The sequence below is a fragment of the Pongo pygmaeus genome, chromosome 4 (assembly GCF_028885625.2).
Source record: "Pongo pygmaeus isolate AG05252 chromosome 4, NHGRI_mPonPyg2-v2.0_pri, whole genome shotgun sequence".
NCBI classification, from domain to species: domain Eukaryota; kingdom Metazoa; phylum Chordata; class Mammalia; order Primates; family Hominidae; genus Pongo; species Pongo pygmaeus.
In genome coordinates this window covers 10,682,815-10,699,294 of record NC_072377.2, presented here as the reverse complement: position 1 = coordinate 10,699,294, position 16,480 = coordinate 10,682,815, and the positions used below count along the sequence as shown (strand labels likewise).

At 51.3% G+C, this 16,480-nt stretch overlaps 1 protein-coding gene across 1 annotated transcript in view; it reads right to left on the bottom strand.

Annotated features, from left to right (window-relative positions):
* Positions 1 to 15,214, bottom strand: part of ANKRD33B (ankyrin repeat domain 33B) — a 90,281-nt gene extending 75,067 nt beyond the window's left edge. Inside the window, exon 1 of the mRNA XM_054488219.2 lies at positions 14,369 to 15,214. Coding sequence (XP_054344194.1) covers positions 14,369 to 14,722 — 354 coding nt within the window. The 5' untranslated portion in view covers positions 14,723 to 15,214. The remainder of the gene's footprint in view (positions 1 to 14,368) is intronic.
* Positions 15,215 to 16,480: the final 1,266 nt, after the last annotated feature.

The following is a 16,480-nucleotide window of genomic DNA, read 5'->3' as shown; positions in this document are numbered from 1 at the left end:
TCAGCACCTGATTTGTGTTTTAATAAAGTTCAGGATAATCTATTCTTTTCCAAATGGTTTTTCCAAAAAAAAGAAAACCATTACTTAGCAGGCTTCTTGGATGTTACTGATAGGAAAAATAGCCTTCCTGTCTATGTTAGAACTCACACACCCAAACCAATCCATAAGAGTGATATGAGTATTTAAGTATTTTCAAGGTCCCTCTACCAGATTAAAACTAGGGAATTAAAAAAAAAGGAGAGAAGGAGAGAGTATAGAGAGTATTTTTTTTTTTTTTTTTTTTTGAGACACAGTATCACTTCCCTTGCCCAGACTAGAGTGCAGTGGCGCGATCACGGCTCACTGCAGCCTTGACTTCCTGGGCTCAGGTGATTCTCCAACCTCAGCCTCCTGTGTGGCTGGGATTACAGGTGCATGCCACCATGACCAGAAAACTTTTGTACTTTTTTGTAGAGATGGGGTTTCGCCATGTTGCCCAGGCTGGTATTGAACTCCTGGGCTCAGGCAATCCACCCACCTCAGCCCCTCAAAGCACTGGGGGATTACAGGCATGAGTCACTGCGCCCAGCCAAGAGTATCTTAAGTATTCTTAGACCCAATAAAATTATTAGTAGAGTCACTGTAAGTCACTATCTCTAAAAAATGAGATAGGTTTGGGGTTTTTCAAAATTAACTCAATACACTTGTGCCTCATAAACAAACCCAATGGTTCAGATTTGTTTACACTTGATAAAATTTAAAAATGATTATTTCTATTAAAAAGAAATTGACCGTAGCTTCTCTAGCATATCTTAAGTAACTGAATTTTTTTCAAGAAATGTATTTAATCTACATTTCCCCAACTCTAATCCAGCCCCACCCTCCACCCCATGGGCCCTCTCTGATCAAGGGCTGTCCTATCTCCCAAAATCCCCCAAGAAGATCCACCTGTCCTGTGTCCCCATGCAGGTCCTGCCCCTGGCTGGGTGATGGCTTTCTTGTGTGATAAAAGAACCCAGTATAAGGGACTAAGTTTAGTCCACTGCTTCCTTCCAGATAACGTAACTTAACACGCTGCTTTCCTCCGAAGTCAGGGGCCAGATAGTGCTAAAGGAGAAATTATGTGGTTGGTGGGTCCTTCAGCTTCTCTTAGGCAGCACTCTGTGTGCAGCCTCAACCTTAGGGTGGCCGTGTTCATAGTCAGGGTGACTAACCATCCCAGTTTCCTGGGGACAGAGGGGTTTCCCAGGATGCAGGATTTTCCGTGCTAAAAACAAAAAACCGGAAAGTCCCAGGCAAACTAGAATGAGCTGATGATCTACAGGGTCTATACTTGCAGCTGAAAGTGGCCTTCCACCCATCACAGTGTGTGAAAGAGCCTCAGAGATGGCCTGGTGCAGTTCACTCTTCAACAGAGGACATATAGGTGACAAGGCACTGCCCCTTTCCCCACTCCTGAGGGCCCATCACAGGCTGTGCCAGCTTCCTAAAACGCGACTCTTAAGTGTCTAGGGTCTTCGTACTCCCAAAGAAACAGGTCCCCCTGAGACCTGGACCCTCCAAAGCATGGAGGTCAGCAGGGAGATGACTAAAGGACCACACGGTACAGCAAGCTGGGTTCAAGTTCTCCAGTGAGGTCAACTGAACCTGGTTCTACTGTACATGGAATTCATTTCCTAGAAACCTGCCCATTATCTAACACCAGAGACAAAAGCTGAATTCCCAGTGCCAGCAAAACTGACTGTGGAGCTATGTCACTGCCGCTATTTTTAGGAGATGACTATTGTCTCTCGAGTTTTAAAATACAAAAGCTGCAAGGTCTAGAAGGAAACGATACAGACTGACTCTCCCGCTACACATGGAAAGGGCCAGGCCCTTTGGATGGCTGCCTTGACACGTTAAAGGGAAGCAGATGTGGGGAGAACCCAGGAATCCACCACAGCTGCCTGTGCATAGCCCAACACCGGACCGAATCAGTCCCTGCAAGACCCAGGATGGGCCCTGACTCCAGGGGTCTTTGCAGTAACTGGTACTCAAGGGAAATGCTGAAGAAAAGAGAAAGGCGGCCGGGCAGGGTGGCTCACGCCTGTAATATATGGGAGGCTGAGGCGGGTGGATCACTTGAGGTCAGGAGTTCGAGACATGCCTGGCCAACATGGTGAAACCCCGTCTCTACTGAAAATACAAAAATTAGCCAGGTACGGTGGTGGGTGCCTGTAATCCCAACTACTTGGGAGGCTGAGGCAGGAGAATTGCTTGAGCCCAGGAGGCAAAGGTTGCAGTGAGCTGAGATTGTGCCATTGCACTCCAGCCTGGGCAACAAGAGCAAAACTCTATCTCAAAAAAGAAAAGAAAAGCGAAAGGGAAAGGGGAAGGGAAAGGGGAAAGGGAAGAGAAAAGAAAGAGGAAAGGCTTCTGACCATCCCCGGCACCAGCTTCCTCCCCCTTCTTGAAAAACTCTCCTTATGCCGCTTCCGATTCTCCTCCCACCCACAATAGGCTTCTGTTCCATTTCCTGGGCCAGTGTCTCAGGCTCCACCCTCGCGTCATCCGAGGTGCCCACGAGATGCACCAGAAGCCCCAGCACCCTCCTCTGCTCTCTTCTGGGCTTCTCCCCGTGGCTGCCACTTCTAACAGTTACAAAAGAGGCTTCACCATGTGGACGTGCTATTTTCTTAACTACTCCTCTTTTGGTTAAACATTCAATTTGCTTCCACTTTTCCCCTTGGCTAAAATGGAACTAGCAGTACTGGAAAACCATCTGGAGATTCATTTGCCCATAGAAACAACAGCTCTGTTTACTGAGTGTCTATTATGGCACAAGCACGTTCTCTATAACTTACTTGTTAATTCTGCCTAGAACCTCTAGGAGGTGTTATTATCTTCATAGTAAGCCTCCCAGTTTCTAGATGGGGATCTAAAGGAAACTAAAGATCAAAAGATCATGGGACTTGTCCAGGATCATGCAACCAACAAACTGGATTTCTACTCTAAGAAAAGTTCTAGAGCTCCTGAAACTTAAATGTATGTGCAAATCATCTCAGGACCTTGAAATGCAGATTCTCAGGGGCCTGAGATCCTGCGTTTGGTAGAAGCTCCCAGGCGATGCCAACGCTGCTGGCCCATGAACCACAGTGAAGGTAGCCAGGTTCTGTCGCCCAATATTTCCAGTGAGTCCTCTTCCCACCTATTAATAACTAGGTCTGACCCTGCTTTCATGTCCAAAATTCAATTGATTCATGGAAACAAGGCTACAGAAAAAAGGTCACGCATGCAGCTTTTCACGCTCATTCAACTTTTTATTTTGAAATAGTTACAGCCCCACAAGAACTTGTACCCTTCGCCTGTCCTCCCCAAAGGTAGCATCTTCCACAATTACCGTACAATAACAATGCCACGAACTTGACATTGCTGGAATCCACGCAGCTTATTCAGATTGCACCTGTATGCACACAATCGTGGGTATGTGTGTGTGTGTATACATCCATCTATGCAATTTTAACCCCCACGTAGCTTCCTGTAACCACCACCATCAAGGCGCAAAAAGGTTCCAGCACTGAAAGGCCCCCTCCAGCTACCCCTTTATGGTAACACTTCTCCCCTCCCCACGCTCGGCCCCAGCAGCCTCTGATCAGTTCTCCATCTCCACAATGGCATTATTTCAAGACTGCGACGTCAATGGAAGCATACAGCATAGAACCTTCTGAGACTGGCTCTTTTCACTCCCTGTAATTCCCTGGCCTTCCTTTATTTTTAAATCAGCAAGGGTAAGTCAGTGTCCCTGTGAAGGGAAGCAGAGTGGCCTAGAAGTGCTTGAGTGTGCAGCAGAAGGTCTCTGGAGATGGTGTTAGCCATGCCCTGGGAACTACAGAAAACTCTCCAACTTAAATAGGGGACTCTGCCTATCACATTTAGCCTTAGCTCTGGCTCTAAAGGACAGGAAACTGGTTCCGTTTGCCAGGCCCTGTTTACTTATTCATAAAGCTAAGGCCCAACAATGGCACAGAATTAGGACTATGGGGAAGGAGTAATAAATCCAGCGAGACTCTTTTTTTTTTTGAGACAGAGTCTCGCTCTGTTGCCAGGCTCGAGTGCATTGGCGCGATCTCGGCTCACTGCAACCTCCGCCTCCCTGGTTCAAGCAATTCTCCTGCCTCAGCCTCCCAAGTAGCTGGGATCACAAGTGCACACCACCATGCCCAGCTAATTTTTGTATTTTTAGTAGAGATGGGGTTTCACCATGTTGGCCAGGATGGTCTCGATCTCTTGACCTCATGATCCGCCCACCCCAGCCTCCCAAAGTGCTGGGATTACAGGTGTGAGCCACCGCACCCGACCCGCCAGCAAGACTCTTAAGTGAGAATTGTTTGTTTTTTTTCTTGGAAACAGGGTTTCATTGTGTCATGCAGGCTGAGTGCAGTGGCACCATCCTAGCTCATCCTGCAGCCTTGAATTCCTGGGCTCAAGTGATCCTCCACCTCAGCCTTCCCAGGAGCTAAGACAACAGGCATGTGCCACCACGCCCAACTAATTTTTATTTTTATTTTTTATTTTATTTATTTTTTTGTAGAGACAAAGTCTTGCTATGTTGCCCACGCTGGTCTTGAGCACCTGGCCTTAAGCAGCTCTCCCGCTTCAGCCTCCCAAAGTGCTGGGATTACAGGCATGAGCCACTGCAGCTGGCCAGTTTTAAAATTTAATAGGATGACATTCTTACAGGATCTCTTTTTAATCTTTGTTTTAACTGTGCTATAACCTGTTAGCCTGTATTTTCAAATTTGTGCTATTTCTCTTTTTGATGACAGCTATTGTCAAAAATATCTATTTTATTATTACTTTCAAATAATCAGCTTTTGTCCTGGATCTATAATCGTCATCATTTCATCAATTTCTGCTTTTCATTTGATTATTTCTTCCTTTAGTTTTATGCTACCTGTAATTTTCCTTCAAGATACCACTTTTGCTTTTCCCCACAAATTTTGATATGTAATATTTTTATTACTTTTCAGCTCTAATTTACATTATGGTTTCCCTTTTTACCTAAGAGTTATTTAGAATTGTGTTAGATTCAGAAAAAAAAAAAAAATTAACCAAATTCAGAGAACATGGTGTTTATGACACCACTTTTCTCACAAGATCTGATGGTTTTAATGTGGCACTTCCCCCCTCGCTCTCACTCTCTCATGCCGCCATGTAGTAAGACATGCCTTGCTTCCCCTTTGCCTTTTGCCATGATTGTAAGTTTCCTGGGGCCTCCCCAGCCATGCGGAACTGTGAGTCAATTAAACCTCTTTTCTTATAAATTACCCAGTCCCAGGCAGTTCTTTATTTCTTTACAGCAGTATGAAAACAGACTAATACAGTATGTATGTCCATAAAAGAATTGGAAGAGTTTGTTGTTGTTGTTGTTGTTACTGTTGTTTTTGAGACAGAGTCTCGCTCTGTTGCCCAGGCTGGAGTGCAGTGGCGTGATCTCAGCTCACTGCAACCTCCACCTCCGAGGTTCAAGTGATTCTCCCGCCTCAGCTTCCCGAGTAGTTGGGACTACATGTGTGTGCCACTACACCGAGCTAATTTTTTGAATTTTTAGTAAAGACGGGGTTTCACCGTGTTAGCCAGGATGGTCTCCATTTCCTGACCTCGTGATCTGCCCACCTCGGCCTCCCAAAGTGCTGGGATTACAGGTGTGAGCCACCGTGCCCAGCTGGAAGAGATTATTTTTAAATGGTGTCCCTAAATTTAAAGGATAGTTGAAAGTGGATTTTACTTATTTCTACTAAGTCAGAGATACAGAAATTGAGGTAGAAGTGAAATCCCATGTCACAGCTGGCTCAGTGGCAACTGATTGGATTGGAGTGGTGGGATTTGAGAGCAATTTCAAAGAAACAGAGAAATAACGACGTATGCTTCCAGAGGCATATTTATGTCAGGTCTGATGAAACTCAGATCAGAAGTAGGCATCTGATCAGATGGGAATGAAGAATGAAGCATTTCTCTCTGACCTCTGTTTCTGGGATGTTTACCTGGCCCTTGAATTAGGATCCACACTTCTGGCAAGGGACATTCCAGCTGGGAGAGGCATAGACAGGGAGGCCCAGGAAGAAGCAGGCGTAACCACATCAGCCTGTGCTCAGCAGAGGTGCCCAGTGAAGGGTGTTAAGTGTATTCATAGTGGCACACTTTTTCTGAGACAAGGAAAGACAGAAGTCACATTCCAGTGTCCACTTGGGGAACAGGCCCAGATGGGGCTGCCTGACACTAACGCTGTAGCATAGGCAGTAGGTGAAGCCATGTGTTGTGGGGATGGTAAGTTTCAGCCTCAGACTGCACTGGTACTGCCTCCTGGCTCCACCACAGGAGCACCTATGGCACCTACCTGAACCTGTAACTTCATCCATTCACCACAGACACCCACATCCACATCGCAGGGCTCCAAGGGTAGAATGAGATGCTCTGTGCTAAGGCTTCTCAAAGGCTCCATTGCCTCCAAAGCCCCTGGCAGGTATTGTTGAAAAGTAGGCCCTGACTCAGCAGGTCTTGGTGGGGAGGGCTGGGATTCTGCACTCCTAACAAGTTCCCCAGCAGGGAACCCCCTGCTCCAGGTCTGAGGACCCCACTTTGAGTTCAAGAGTCTGCACCAGTGGTTGTCAATGTTGGCTGCACATTGAAATGACTCTGGGAGCTTTAGAAAATACTGATGCCCTGGCCGGGCGTGGTGGCTCACGCCTGTAATCCCAGCACTTTGGGAGGCCGAGGTAGGCAGATCACCTGAGGTCAGGAGTTCAAGACCAGCCTGGCCAACAAGGTAAAATCCCATCTCTACTAAAAATACAAAAATTAGCCAGGCATGGTGGCGGGTGCCTGTAATCCCGGCTACTTGGGAGGCTGAAGCAGGAGAATTACTTGAACCTGGGAGGCAGAGGTTGCAGTGAGCTGAGATTGCGCCACTGCACTCCAGCCTGGGCAATAAGAGCAAAACTCCGTCTCAAAAAAAAAAAAGAAAATACTGATGCCTTATCTCACCCTCAGATTCTCACTTAATTCTGAGATGTGGCCTGGGCGCTTGGACTTTTACAGACCTTTCCAGATGATTCTAATGTACAGTCCAAGCTGGGAACCACCATCTCTGGGAGACTACCTGGTGCAAAACACCTCAGAAATCTGGACTCACATTTTTTTCAACTTTGTCGTTGTTTAAATTTATCCAAATTTTGTTTTTTAAATTTATTTCAGAAAACTATTAACCCCTTGAGGTGATGGATATTTCCTCAATCTAAAAAAATCAGAGCTGGAGATCAGGACTAGGAAACGAAAAGCATACTCTGGGGTCCAGGCACAAGCCCCAATGTGGACACCTGTTGGCTCAAATAAATACTCAAGAGGCCAGGGGCGGTGGCTCACGCCTGTAATCCCAGTGTTTTGGGAGGCTGAGGTGGGTGAATCACCTGAGGTCAGGAGTTTGAGACCAGCCTGGCCAACATGGTGAAACTCCGACTCTACTCAAAATTCAAAATTTAGCTGGGTATAGTGATGCATGCCTGTAGTCCCAGCTACTCAGGAGGCTGAGGCAGGACAATCACTTAAACCCAGGAGGTGGAGGTTGCAGTGGGCCGAGATCGCACCACTGCACTCCAGCCTGGGCAACAGAGCGAGATCCATCTCAAAAAAAATAAATAAATAAACAAATAAGATTTTAAAATAAGTACTGAAGAAACCCAAACGCAGCAGAGCCCCCTCTCCATTTCACACTGTAGATCAGGGGCAAAGTCACAGACTATGGGGGAAATCAGCACTGTAAGTACAGGCTTGAAGTAGGTTATTCTACCTGTTCTGTTTGTTTTCAGGTTGGCAGCTGACCAATAATAATAATAATTACAACGTTATAAACACAAACACACGTATATCAAGGAATCTTTTTAAAAACTCAATGCCTGTTTTCTCTTCTTTCATGAGTCTTAACTGACCAAAAAAAAAAAAAAAAAAAAAAGATATTTGAGTCATGTTGTTAAAGAATCTCATTAAAAAGAATAAAGGAGGCCAGGCATGGTAGCTCATGCCTATAATCCCAGCACTTTGGGAGGCCGAGGCAGGAGGACTGCTTGATGCCAGGAGTTTGAGACAGCAAGATCCTGTCTCTACAAAAAATAAATAAAAATTAGCCTGGCATGGTGGTGTGCACCTGTAGTCCCAGCTACTCAGAAGGCTGAGATGGAAGGTTCATTTGTGCCCAGGAGGTCAAGGCTCAGTGAGCTAGGATTATGCCACTGTACTCCAGCCTGGGCAACAGAGTGAGACTCTACCTCAAAATAATATAAAATGAAATAAAGAAGCAATACCTGACAAAGCAGCCAAACTGCATCAGCCAGAAAATTCCGGCAAAACCTACTGACTCCTTCAGACCTTAAGCTCCCCTCCAGGGACTCCACAGCTCCCCAGCCCCAGCTCAAAAGCTAGAAGCATACTGCAGACCACATGTTCAGCTTGAGATGGCCCAGAGGGAGAGCTTATCAGCGAATCCCTATCAAAGTCGCATCCCTATTCTGGCAGACTGACTGCAAAAATGGCTACAATTCTTCCCCTCCCTTTATCCACACCTCTTGTTATGTGACTTTGCATTGAGAGGAGTCTATTTTCCTATGCCTTGAATCTGGGCTTGGCCTTGTGGCTTGCTTCAGCAGAAGTGATACTGAACCTCAGCCAAGCTGAAGCATCATGAGGCCATATCTGCTCAGCCTGCTCTCCTGGAACCCTGCCCCTGCCACGGAAAACAAGCCGAGCCAGCCTGCTGGAAGATGAGAGACCAAATGGAGCAGCGATGAGTCCTCCCAGTTAAGACTGTTTTGGTCTTGCCATTCGCAGCTGACCACCAGCTGAATGCAGACGAATGGGCAAATCCAGCCTCCATCAGCTGAGACAGGCTACCCGCAGCAAAACATTTACAGTTGTAAACACCTGTGAGGTTTTGTAGCGATTTGTTAGGCAGCATGATTGTGGCCACAGATGACTGACACTCATATCAAAAACACATGGGGGCTGGGTACAGTGGCTCATGCCTGTAATTCCAGCACTTTGGGAAGCCGAGGTGGGTGGATCACTTGAGCTCAGGAGTTCGAGACCAGCCTAGCCAACATGGCTCAACCCCATCCCTACTAAAAACATAAAAATTAGTCGGGCATGGTGGTGCATGCCTGTAATCCCAGCTAGTCAGGAGGCTGAGTCAGGAGAATTGCTTGAACCTGGGAGACGGAGGTTGCAGTGAGCTGATATCACACCACTGCACTCTAGACTGGGTGACAGAGTGAGACTCCATCTCTAAACAAAAAAACAAAAACAAACAAAGAAAAAACACATGGGCCTCTCTACTGCTGCTAGACTTAGAGTGCTCCCCACCACGGTCAGCAGAAAAGGAAGAGGCAGATATCTGCCAGCCCACCCATCGCCAAGCCCATTTCAGCTGAGACCTCCTCTGATTCTAGCCCCTCGGACTCCCGGTCTAGGATTCTGCTCAATTTGCCCTCCTCACCCGCTTTCTCACAGTTCAGAATTTGGAGATGCAACTAAAACACTAGCATACATGCCTCTATTTATTTATTTATTTATTTTCAAACACGGGTCTTGTTCTGTCGCCCAGCCTGGGGCGCAGTGGTGCAATCTCAACTCACTGCAACCTCCGCCTCCTGGGCTCAAGTGAGTCTCCTGCCTCAGCCTCCCCAGTAGCTGGGACTATAGGCATCCACCACCATGCCTGGCTAATTTTTGTATTTTTTTAGAGACGGGCTTTCACCATGTTGCCCAGGCTGTTCTCAAACTCCTAGGCTCAAGTGATCTGTCTGCCTCGGCCTCCCAAAGTGCTGGGATTACAGGAAGGAGCCACCACACCCAGCCTAACATACATTCCTAAAAGGCAAAGCTTGTGCTTGCAGGCCCTCCACAAGCCTGAGGCCAGAATTCACTTTCTATTCACTTTCTATTCACTTTCTATGGTAACTAACAAGAACCAGAGAAGTCACTTTCTATGCTAGTCAGCCCATTTCTGTGCACACACAGGCCATGAGCACCGAGGCCCAGTAAAGATGGAGGGCTGTTGCACTAACCGGATGCTCATTTTAGGGGAAAAGTGATTCTGGAGCTTATAAATCTTTCTGAAGCACTAAAAAATAAATAAATAAATAAATAAAAATTTTCTCACGTACATTTCAAGATAAAGTCCTGATCATCGCTATAAATGTATGAAAATTAAGTTTTAATTTTAAGCACCTCAAGAGTAAAGGGAAACACCCACACTGGGTATGATGTGGGCTTTGCTGACCTAACAAAACAAACCAATGGAGGGGCCTTTGGAAAACGTAACCAAGAGACCCTGGAAGTTTAAACACGCAGAAGCAGGCCAGTCACGGTGGCTCACACGTGTAATCCCAGAACTTTGAGAGGCCAAGCAAGAGGATCACTTGAGGTCAGGAGTTTGAGACCAGCCTGGCCATCACGGTGAAACCCAGTCTCTACTAAAAATACAAAAATTAGCCAGGCATGATGGCGCATGCCTGTAATCCCAGGTACTTGGGAGGCTGAGGCAGGAGATTCACTTGAACCCGGGAGGCGGAGGTTGCAGTGAGCAGAGGTTGCGCCACTGCACTCCAGCCTGAGTGACAGAGCAAGACTCAGTCTCAAAAACAAACACGAACATGCAGAAGCAGAATCCCATCAAGACAGGAGTGCAGTATTTTAAATTGAGCACGTATTTGGGCCTAATTAAGTCCAAGAGCTGTCTGACATTTAAACTGCCCTTCTGCAACAATTAAAACAACACACTTTATGTGTTTTCACTGTCGTCTCAAGAGCCGCCAAGGCCATAAAGGTGAACTTCAGGTGATAGTAAGTGGAAGAGAAGAATTAAGAAAAAGAATTATGGCAGCTTTCACTGCCTCAAGTCAGAGGGAACAAAACAACCATAAATCCAGAAGACATCGGGAGCAACCTTTGAATGTTATTGGGCAATTATCTGACAAATATTTACATGTTGCATATTAAATCATGCAATGCTTTTAGACCAATAAATATTTTAGAAGGAAAATGGTGTGCTGAGCCACATCCAACATCCTACCAGTCTCAGGAGGCAGGAGAGAATGCATTTTCTTAAACAAAACACATCTGACCCTTAGTTACCCAGACCAAATGGAATGCCTGTCAGCTCAGGCAAAGCTCCCTTCTTAAATGCCCAGAGATGAAGAGCTCAACAAGCACGTCCCAGAAAAGTTTAGACGCCTTTAGAGATCATTTCCTCCTAGAAAGCCGGCTGTGGGCTGTACCTGTGAGCTGTCATTCTGTCATTAATGCAATCACCCCTCCACTGCACCAAAGCTGTCCGGGCCTTCTTTAAGGTTTTCGCTGCCACTAATCATGATAAGCTTGGAGACCAGGCTCCAACGAGGTTCCCACCCCAGTCTTTGCACACACTGTTCCCTCCGTCTAACTCCTCTTTCCCCTAGATACCGTCTCTGCTCAAACGTCACCTGCTCTCTAAATGACCATCCTATTTATAATTTCAGCCCTAAATGTCTGAATGCCTACATTACCCTTGCTCAGCTCCAGATTCTGTAGGCTTGGACAAGAGGAGACAGAAAAGCCTCCCAGGGAAGGTGCCCTTAAACCAGGAGCCAGCAGGCAGTGAGGGAGTGAGCCATGCTGCCTTGGGGGAGACTGGACACCATCATGCGAAAAGCAGTCCATCTCCCAGTTTCCTAGGTCTTAGCTAGCCGCTCTTCCTCTGCAAGTTCTTCTCCTCACTAAAAGGCTAGGACTCTCAAAGGCAGGGACTGCCGGATTCAGTTTTGAGTCTGCTAAAATACCTAGTGGGAGCACAGTAGGTCTGCGGTAAACACTTTGGCAATGACTCACTCCATTTACCATAGAGCAGGGCATCAGGGCTTTGCCACACTTGATTCTTTCAGCTGTTTTTCAGGAAGATGGAGACTGTTTGATCAACAGCCTTGAGAAGCTAATGAAAAGAATGGAGGCTCCTGCCCCGCTCCCCTCCTGGTCCCACAAAGCACAGAACACAGGCCCTGCTCCCTCTGATCCAAAGATGAAAGAGTCCAAGGGTCTCTAAGTTAGCAGGCTATGTCCGGGCCTACATCATTATTTTACATGACACAGAGAAACAGATCTTCACTTCTGCTGTAATCAAAGGGGAAGAAAAGCAGAGAGAGAAAAAGCTTTACCTGGCAGAAGACAAAAAACAAAACAAAACAAAATAAAACTGGAAGGTGCTCTCTTCCAAGCCAAGAGAAGGCAGGCGAATGAGAAACAAGATGGTAAACACAAGCCTGGGGCCAGGCCTTCCCAGAGCCTTGTGGACACTAAGCCATTTTATGCTCACATCCTAAGAGGAGAGGCTGCCGTTATCCCTATTTTACAGACGAGGAAACTGAGGCAGAGAGCTGCTGGGAGGCTGGAGCTAGCCTCCCATACCACGGCCCTCCCCTGCCTCTCTGCTGTGTGGCCTGGAGACTCAGTCTGTTAGGCTCAAGCCCCTGGGGATGGTTTACGTTGCTGTCAGTTTTCTTCAATGCAGCTGTTTTCAAACATTTATGTTTTGCCCCTAAAGGAAACATTATATAAAGCTGAGCCCAGTGGTGCCCTAAAGTGGGGACTGGGCGAGCCAGGCCCCTCCTGTGCCCATTCCAGCCCACTGGAGACCACCAGGCTGCCCAGAACAGGGGGAGAGACCCACCCCACCTGTTCCTTTATGAGCTTGGTGGGGCTTCCTTTAAAGCTGGCCCCCATACTGGCTTCCAGAAAGCAAGGTTTCTGATTACACACATCTGGGCCTGAAAACTCAGTTAAACCAAATGTAGAACTTGAGAAACAGGCCCTAGGACTTCCGGTGGGGCTCCAAGCCCTAATCACATGCCAGCCAGGGCATCTGTCGCCAGGGCTGGGGAGAGGAGGCATTGCAAGAGGAATGGCAGCAGGAACTACAGGGCTCCAGGTGATGCTACCTACAGGGACCCCAACTCAGGTCTCACTGCCTAACATGTGACAAGCACAGACCCTTCCTCCAAGTTCAAATGTTGTGTGATATGGTTTGGCTGTGTCCCCACCCAAATCTCATCTTGAATTCCCACGTGTTGTGGGAGGGACCCAGTGGGAGGTAATTGAATCACCGGGGCAATGTAGTACAAGCGGAAAGTGACATTCGAGGGCTTCCCATCCACCTAAGCCCAGCCCAAACCACAGTCGGGCAAACCACCTGCCCCACCCACTGCAGGATAAACCAAAGGCACAAGGTCACCCGGGTCCCCAAGTCAAAGCACATGTTTTCTGTCTGCTGCAGGCTCCTGAGCAAAAAGCATCTGCATTTGTGCTAGGCTGCATCTGCAGATACCACGGTCCTTGGGGAATATAAAAATCGGGTGAGAACGCTGCCATTTGCCCACTGAGCACAGACTATTGGGGACTTGGCCACCGTGGTCACTCTGCAGTTTTCCCTTGAAGTGCTTTGCTTGGTGGAAGGTGTTCCACTAGCCAGTCCTTCTGAGGTCTTCTTAAGCCAACTTTTTTTCTTTTCTTTTCTAAACATCTCTTGTTTTCTCTGAGTCTGGTCATAACGAATGGATAGCCTGTGCCTGCCTCCACGCCTCCTGCCCTACCCGGGTGGATGCCCGCGGCTCTAGGGCTCTCCCCAGGCCCTGCCTCTGGGGAGCCCCGGCTGGCATTGGCTCGCGGAGGTGACCTGCGGACAGACCAGTCAGAGATCACGTTGGCTGGTCGCGGCGCGGGCCACAAGGCTCAGCGGAGGTGGGGTAGGGGACCAAGCCGTCCCGGCGAGGGAAGAAACTGTTGCTTCCAAATCATTGCGGCTGGAGGAGCCGATCTGCGCCCCAGCGTGTTAGGACAAGGGCGGCGCGAAGGGCCCAGGGGACAAATGGGGCGCTGGGCAGGAGGGGCTGTCTCCTGCAGGCGAGGAGGAATGGTCCCCTGCCAGGGACCTGGGGAAAGGTAATGGTCAGGAGGGGACCGGGCAGCAAGAAGCCAATCCTGGATTGCAGCACGGGCCGCCAGCGCGAATTCAGTCAGGCGGTCCACGGGGACCGGTAAACGAGAAGGGGATGCGGTGAGGACACCGGACTGGCGTTTCCTGACGCGCTGACACCTCGGGCAGAGCAAACTGCTCCCTCCCCGCACCGCGTCCCCCAGCCTGGGACGGGGAGGCCACCCAGGGCACCCCGCACACCGCGCTCCCAAACAGCGGGGAAAAGGTGCTCTGGGCGGCGGCTGAGTGACCGAGGGACCCGTCCGGAGCCAGGACCTGGGAGGCGCGGGGATGTGGTGGGGAGGAGGGGAGTGGGGGCAGTGCGGGGGCTCAAATCCTGCGGGGACGCCCGCTTACCCGGCCGTTGCGGTCAGTCTCCTGCGCCTCCTCGACGCTCACCCCGCGCCGCACCAGCGTCCGCAGCAGCCCCACGTTGTTGGCGCAGGCGGCGCGCAGGAGGGTCGCCGCCTCCGGGACGCCCTCCGGCACGCTCTCCGCGCTCTCGACGCCGTGCTCCTCCTCGTCCTCGAAAGGGTAGAAAGAGTCGTCCGAGGCGATGCTGCGGGTGTCGGGCAGACTCGAGAAGTCCTCAAACTCTTCGTAGTCAGCGGGGTCCTCCTCGACCTGCGCGACCCGGGGTGGGGACGGCGGTGGCGGGGTCATGCAGCGCGCCCCGCCGCCCTCCGGCCCGGTCCCGGCCAGCAGCACCATGCCGGCGGCCGGGGCGCGGGCCGGGGGCCGGGGCGCGAGAAGGAAGAGCGGGACGCGGGGCGCGCGCCGAGGTCCCCGCTTCTCCCTTCTGCGTCCCCAGAGAAGCCGTGGCCCGCGCGCTCCAGCTCGGCGGAAACCGGCACCAGGCGGCTGCGCTCAAAGAAAGAAGTCTCCGGAGGCTGAGCGAGCCCCTGGGGTGGGCGGGACCGCGGGGGCTTTCCGAGGCGGGGCGGGGCGGGGCGGGGCGCGGGGACACGCCTTCCCCCGGGGCCTTCCCCTCGGGCCCCTTCCTGGCCGGAGTTCAGAGCCAGGCAGGCGCTCTCTCGAGCGCGGAGACGGAGCGCCTGGCAGCGTTGCCCCAGAGCTGGGGACAGCTGGCGCGGGAGAAGCAGAAGCAATCACTAAAGAAGCCGAACCCGAGTCGCGGGCGGCAAGCGGCCCCGCCCCTCCCTCCGCCGGCCCGCGGAATGGGGGCGGAGGTGGCGGCGGGGGGACGCCGGGGCGGAGCCGGCCTCCAGCTTCGGGAACCTCGGACCCCTGGAGCCGGCCCCCGCCGAGGGCGTCGGGCCCCCGGGCCTGGGTGGGGCCAGTTTCTCCCGCCGTTTCCGAGGTGCCGAGCGGGTTTTCTCCCTTCGGGGGATCCCGGGCTTCAGGGCTGACTCTACCCGGCAGCGACCGCTCGGAGGCCGGGGAATCCCCGGGGCGCTTGGCGGGCAAAGGAGCCGGGCGCGGGAGCGGAGCCGTCCACCTGGGACCTGTGCCCAGGGAGCGCTGCGGGCCCGGCCACTCTGAACTGGGGGCGGTCGGCTGCCGTGGGGAAGTCCCAGCCCAGAAGGGAGGACGATCCTCAGTGTCCCGCGCCTCGCAGAACCGGGGCCGGCCGTGGCTTGAGGGTTGGTCAGATCCTGGGATTGGGAGCGGTGTGTTCCGGAACCTCAGGGAGCATCTGGGTGGGAATGGACGACGAGGAGCTCCGCGTCCCCACGCCTGGCCTGTGTCACGTGCTGGGATCTGCGGACTCAGCAGATCCGGAGGCTGCGACTGGGCGCTGACCCCGCGTCTGGCTGCCCAAAAAAGCAGGGCCGCGGGCGACAGCCGCAGTCCAGGCCCAGAGCCCCTCTGGCCCGGCCTTGCCCTTTCCCCGTCAGTCCTGGCGCCGGGGATGAGCGGGGAGGAGGAGGGCGTGTGAGGATTTGCCACGGGGAGCCCTTGACTTCGGGGTAGGAGGCGTCGTGAGCCAATCTTGGGAGAACGTCTGTGCGCAAAGGCGCGGTGGTGCGCTCGCGCCCGTCGCAGGTCAAAGACTGCGGAGGCCACCAACCCTGTGTCCCCCTAGCCTCCTTCCTTCCTTTTTTCCCCCGATCTTGACAGCGTGTCCACCAGCTGCCAGCGGGTGGGAGGCCCTCGCGGCCCCAAGGTGAACACAGCTAGGCTGGCACAGCCGCTGGGGACAAGGCTTGAGGCCCACGTGCCGCTGGGCAAGCTGAGGGGTACGAGGGCACCGAATCCAAAACAGCCGTGGGAAGTGTAGGCTGCGGACAGGTTTAAACTGCGAAGCCGCTCGAGCCCTCGTGTCACAACCGCACTGGCCCGACCTGCTGTCCTGGTCGCCTGGTCTTCCAGTGTCTCCAGCAGGAGCCAAAGGGCCTGCTGCAGGCCCAGGACCCGGCATCTGCAGGGCCCCGGAGGGTGGGGCGCGCGGGAGCAGCGATTTCTGGTGAAGACGCCCTCGAACCTGGGCGGCTCTGAGCGAGCAGC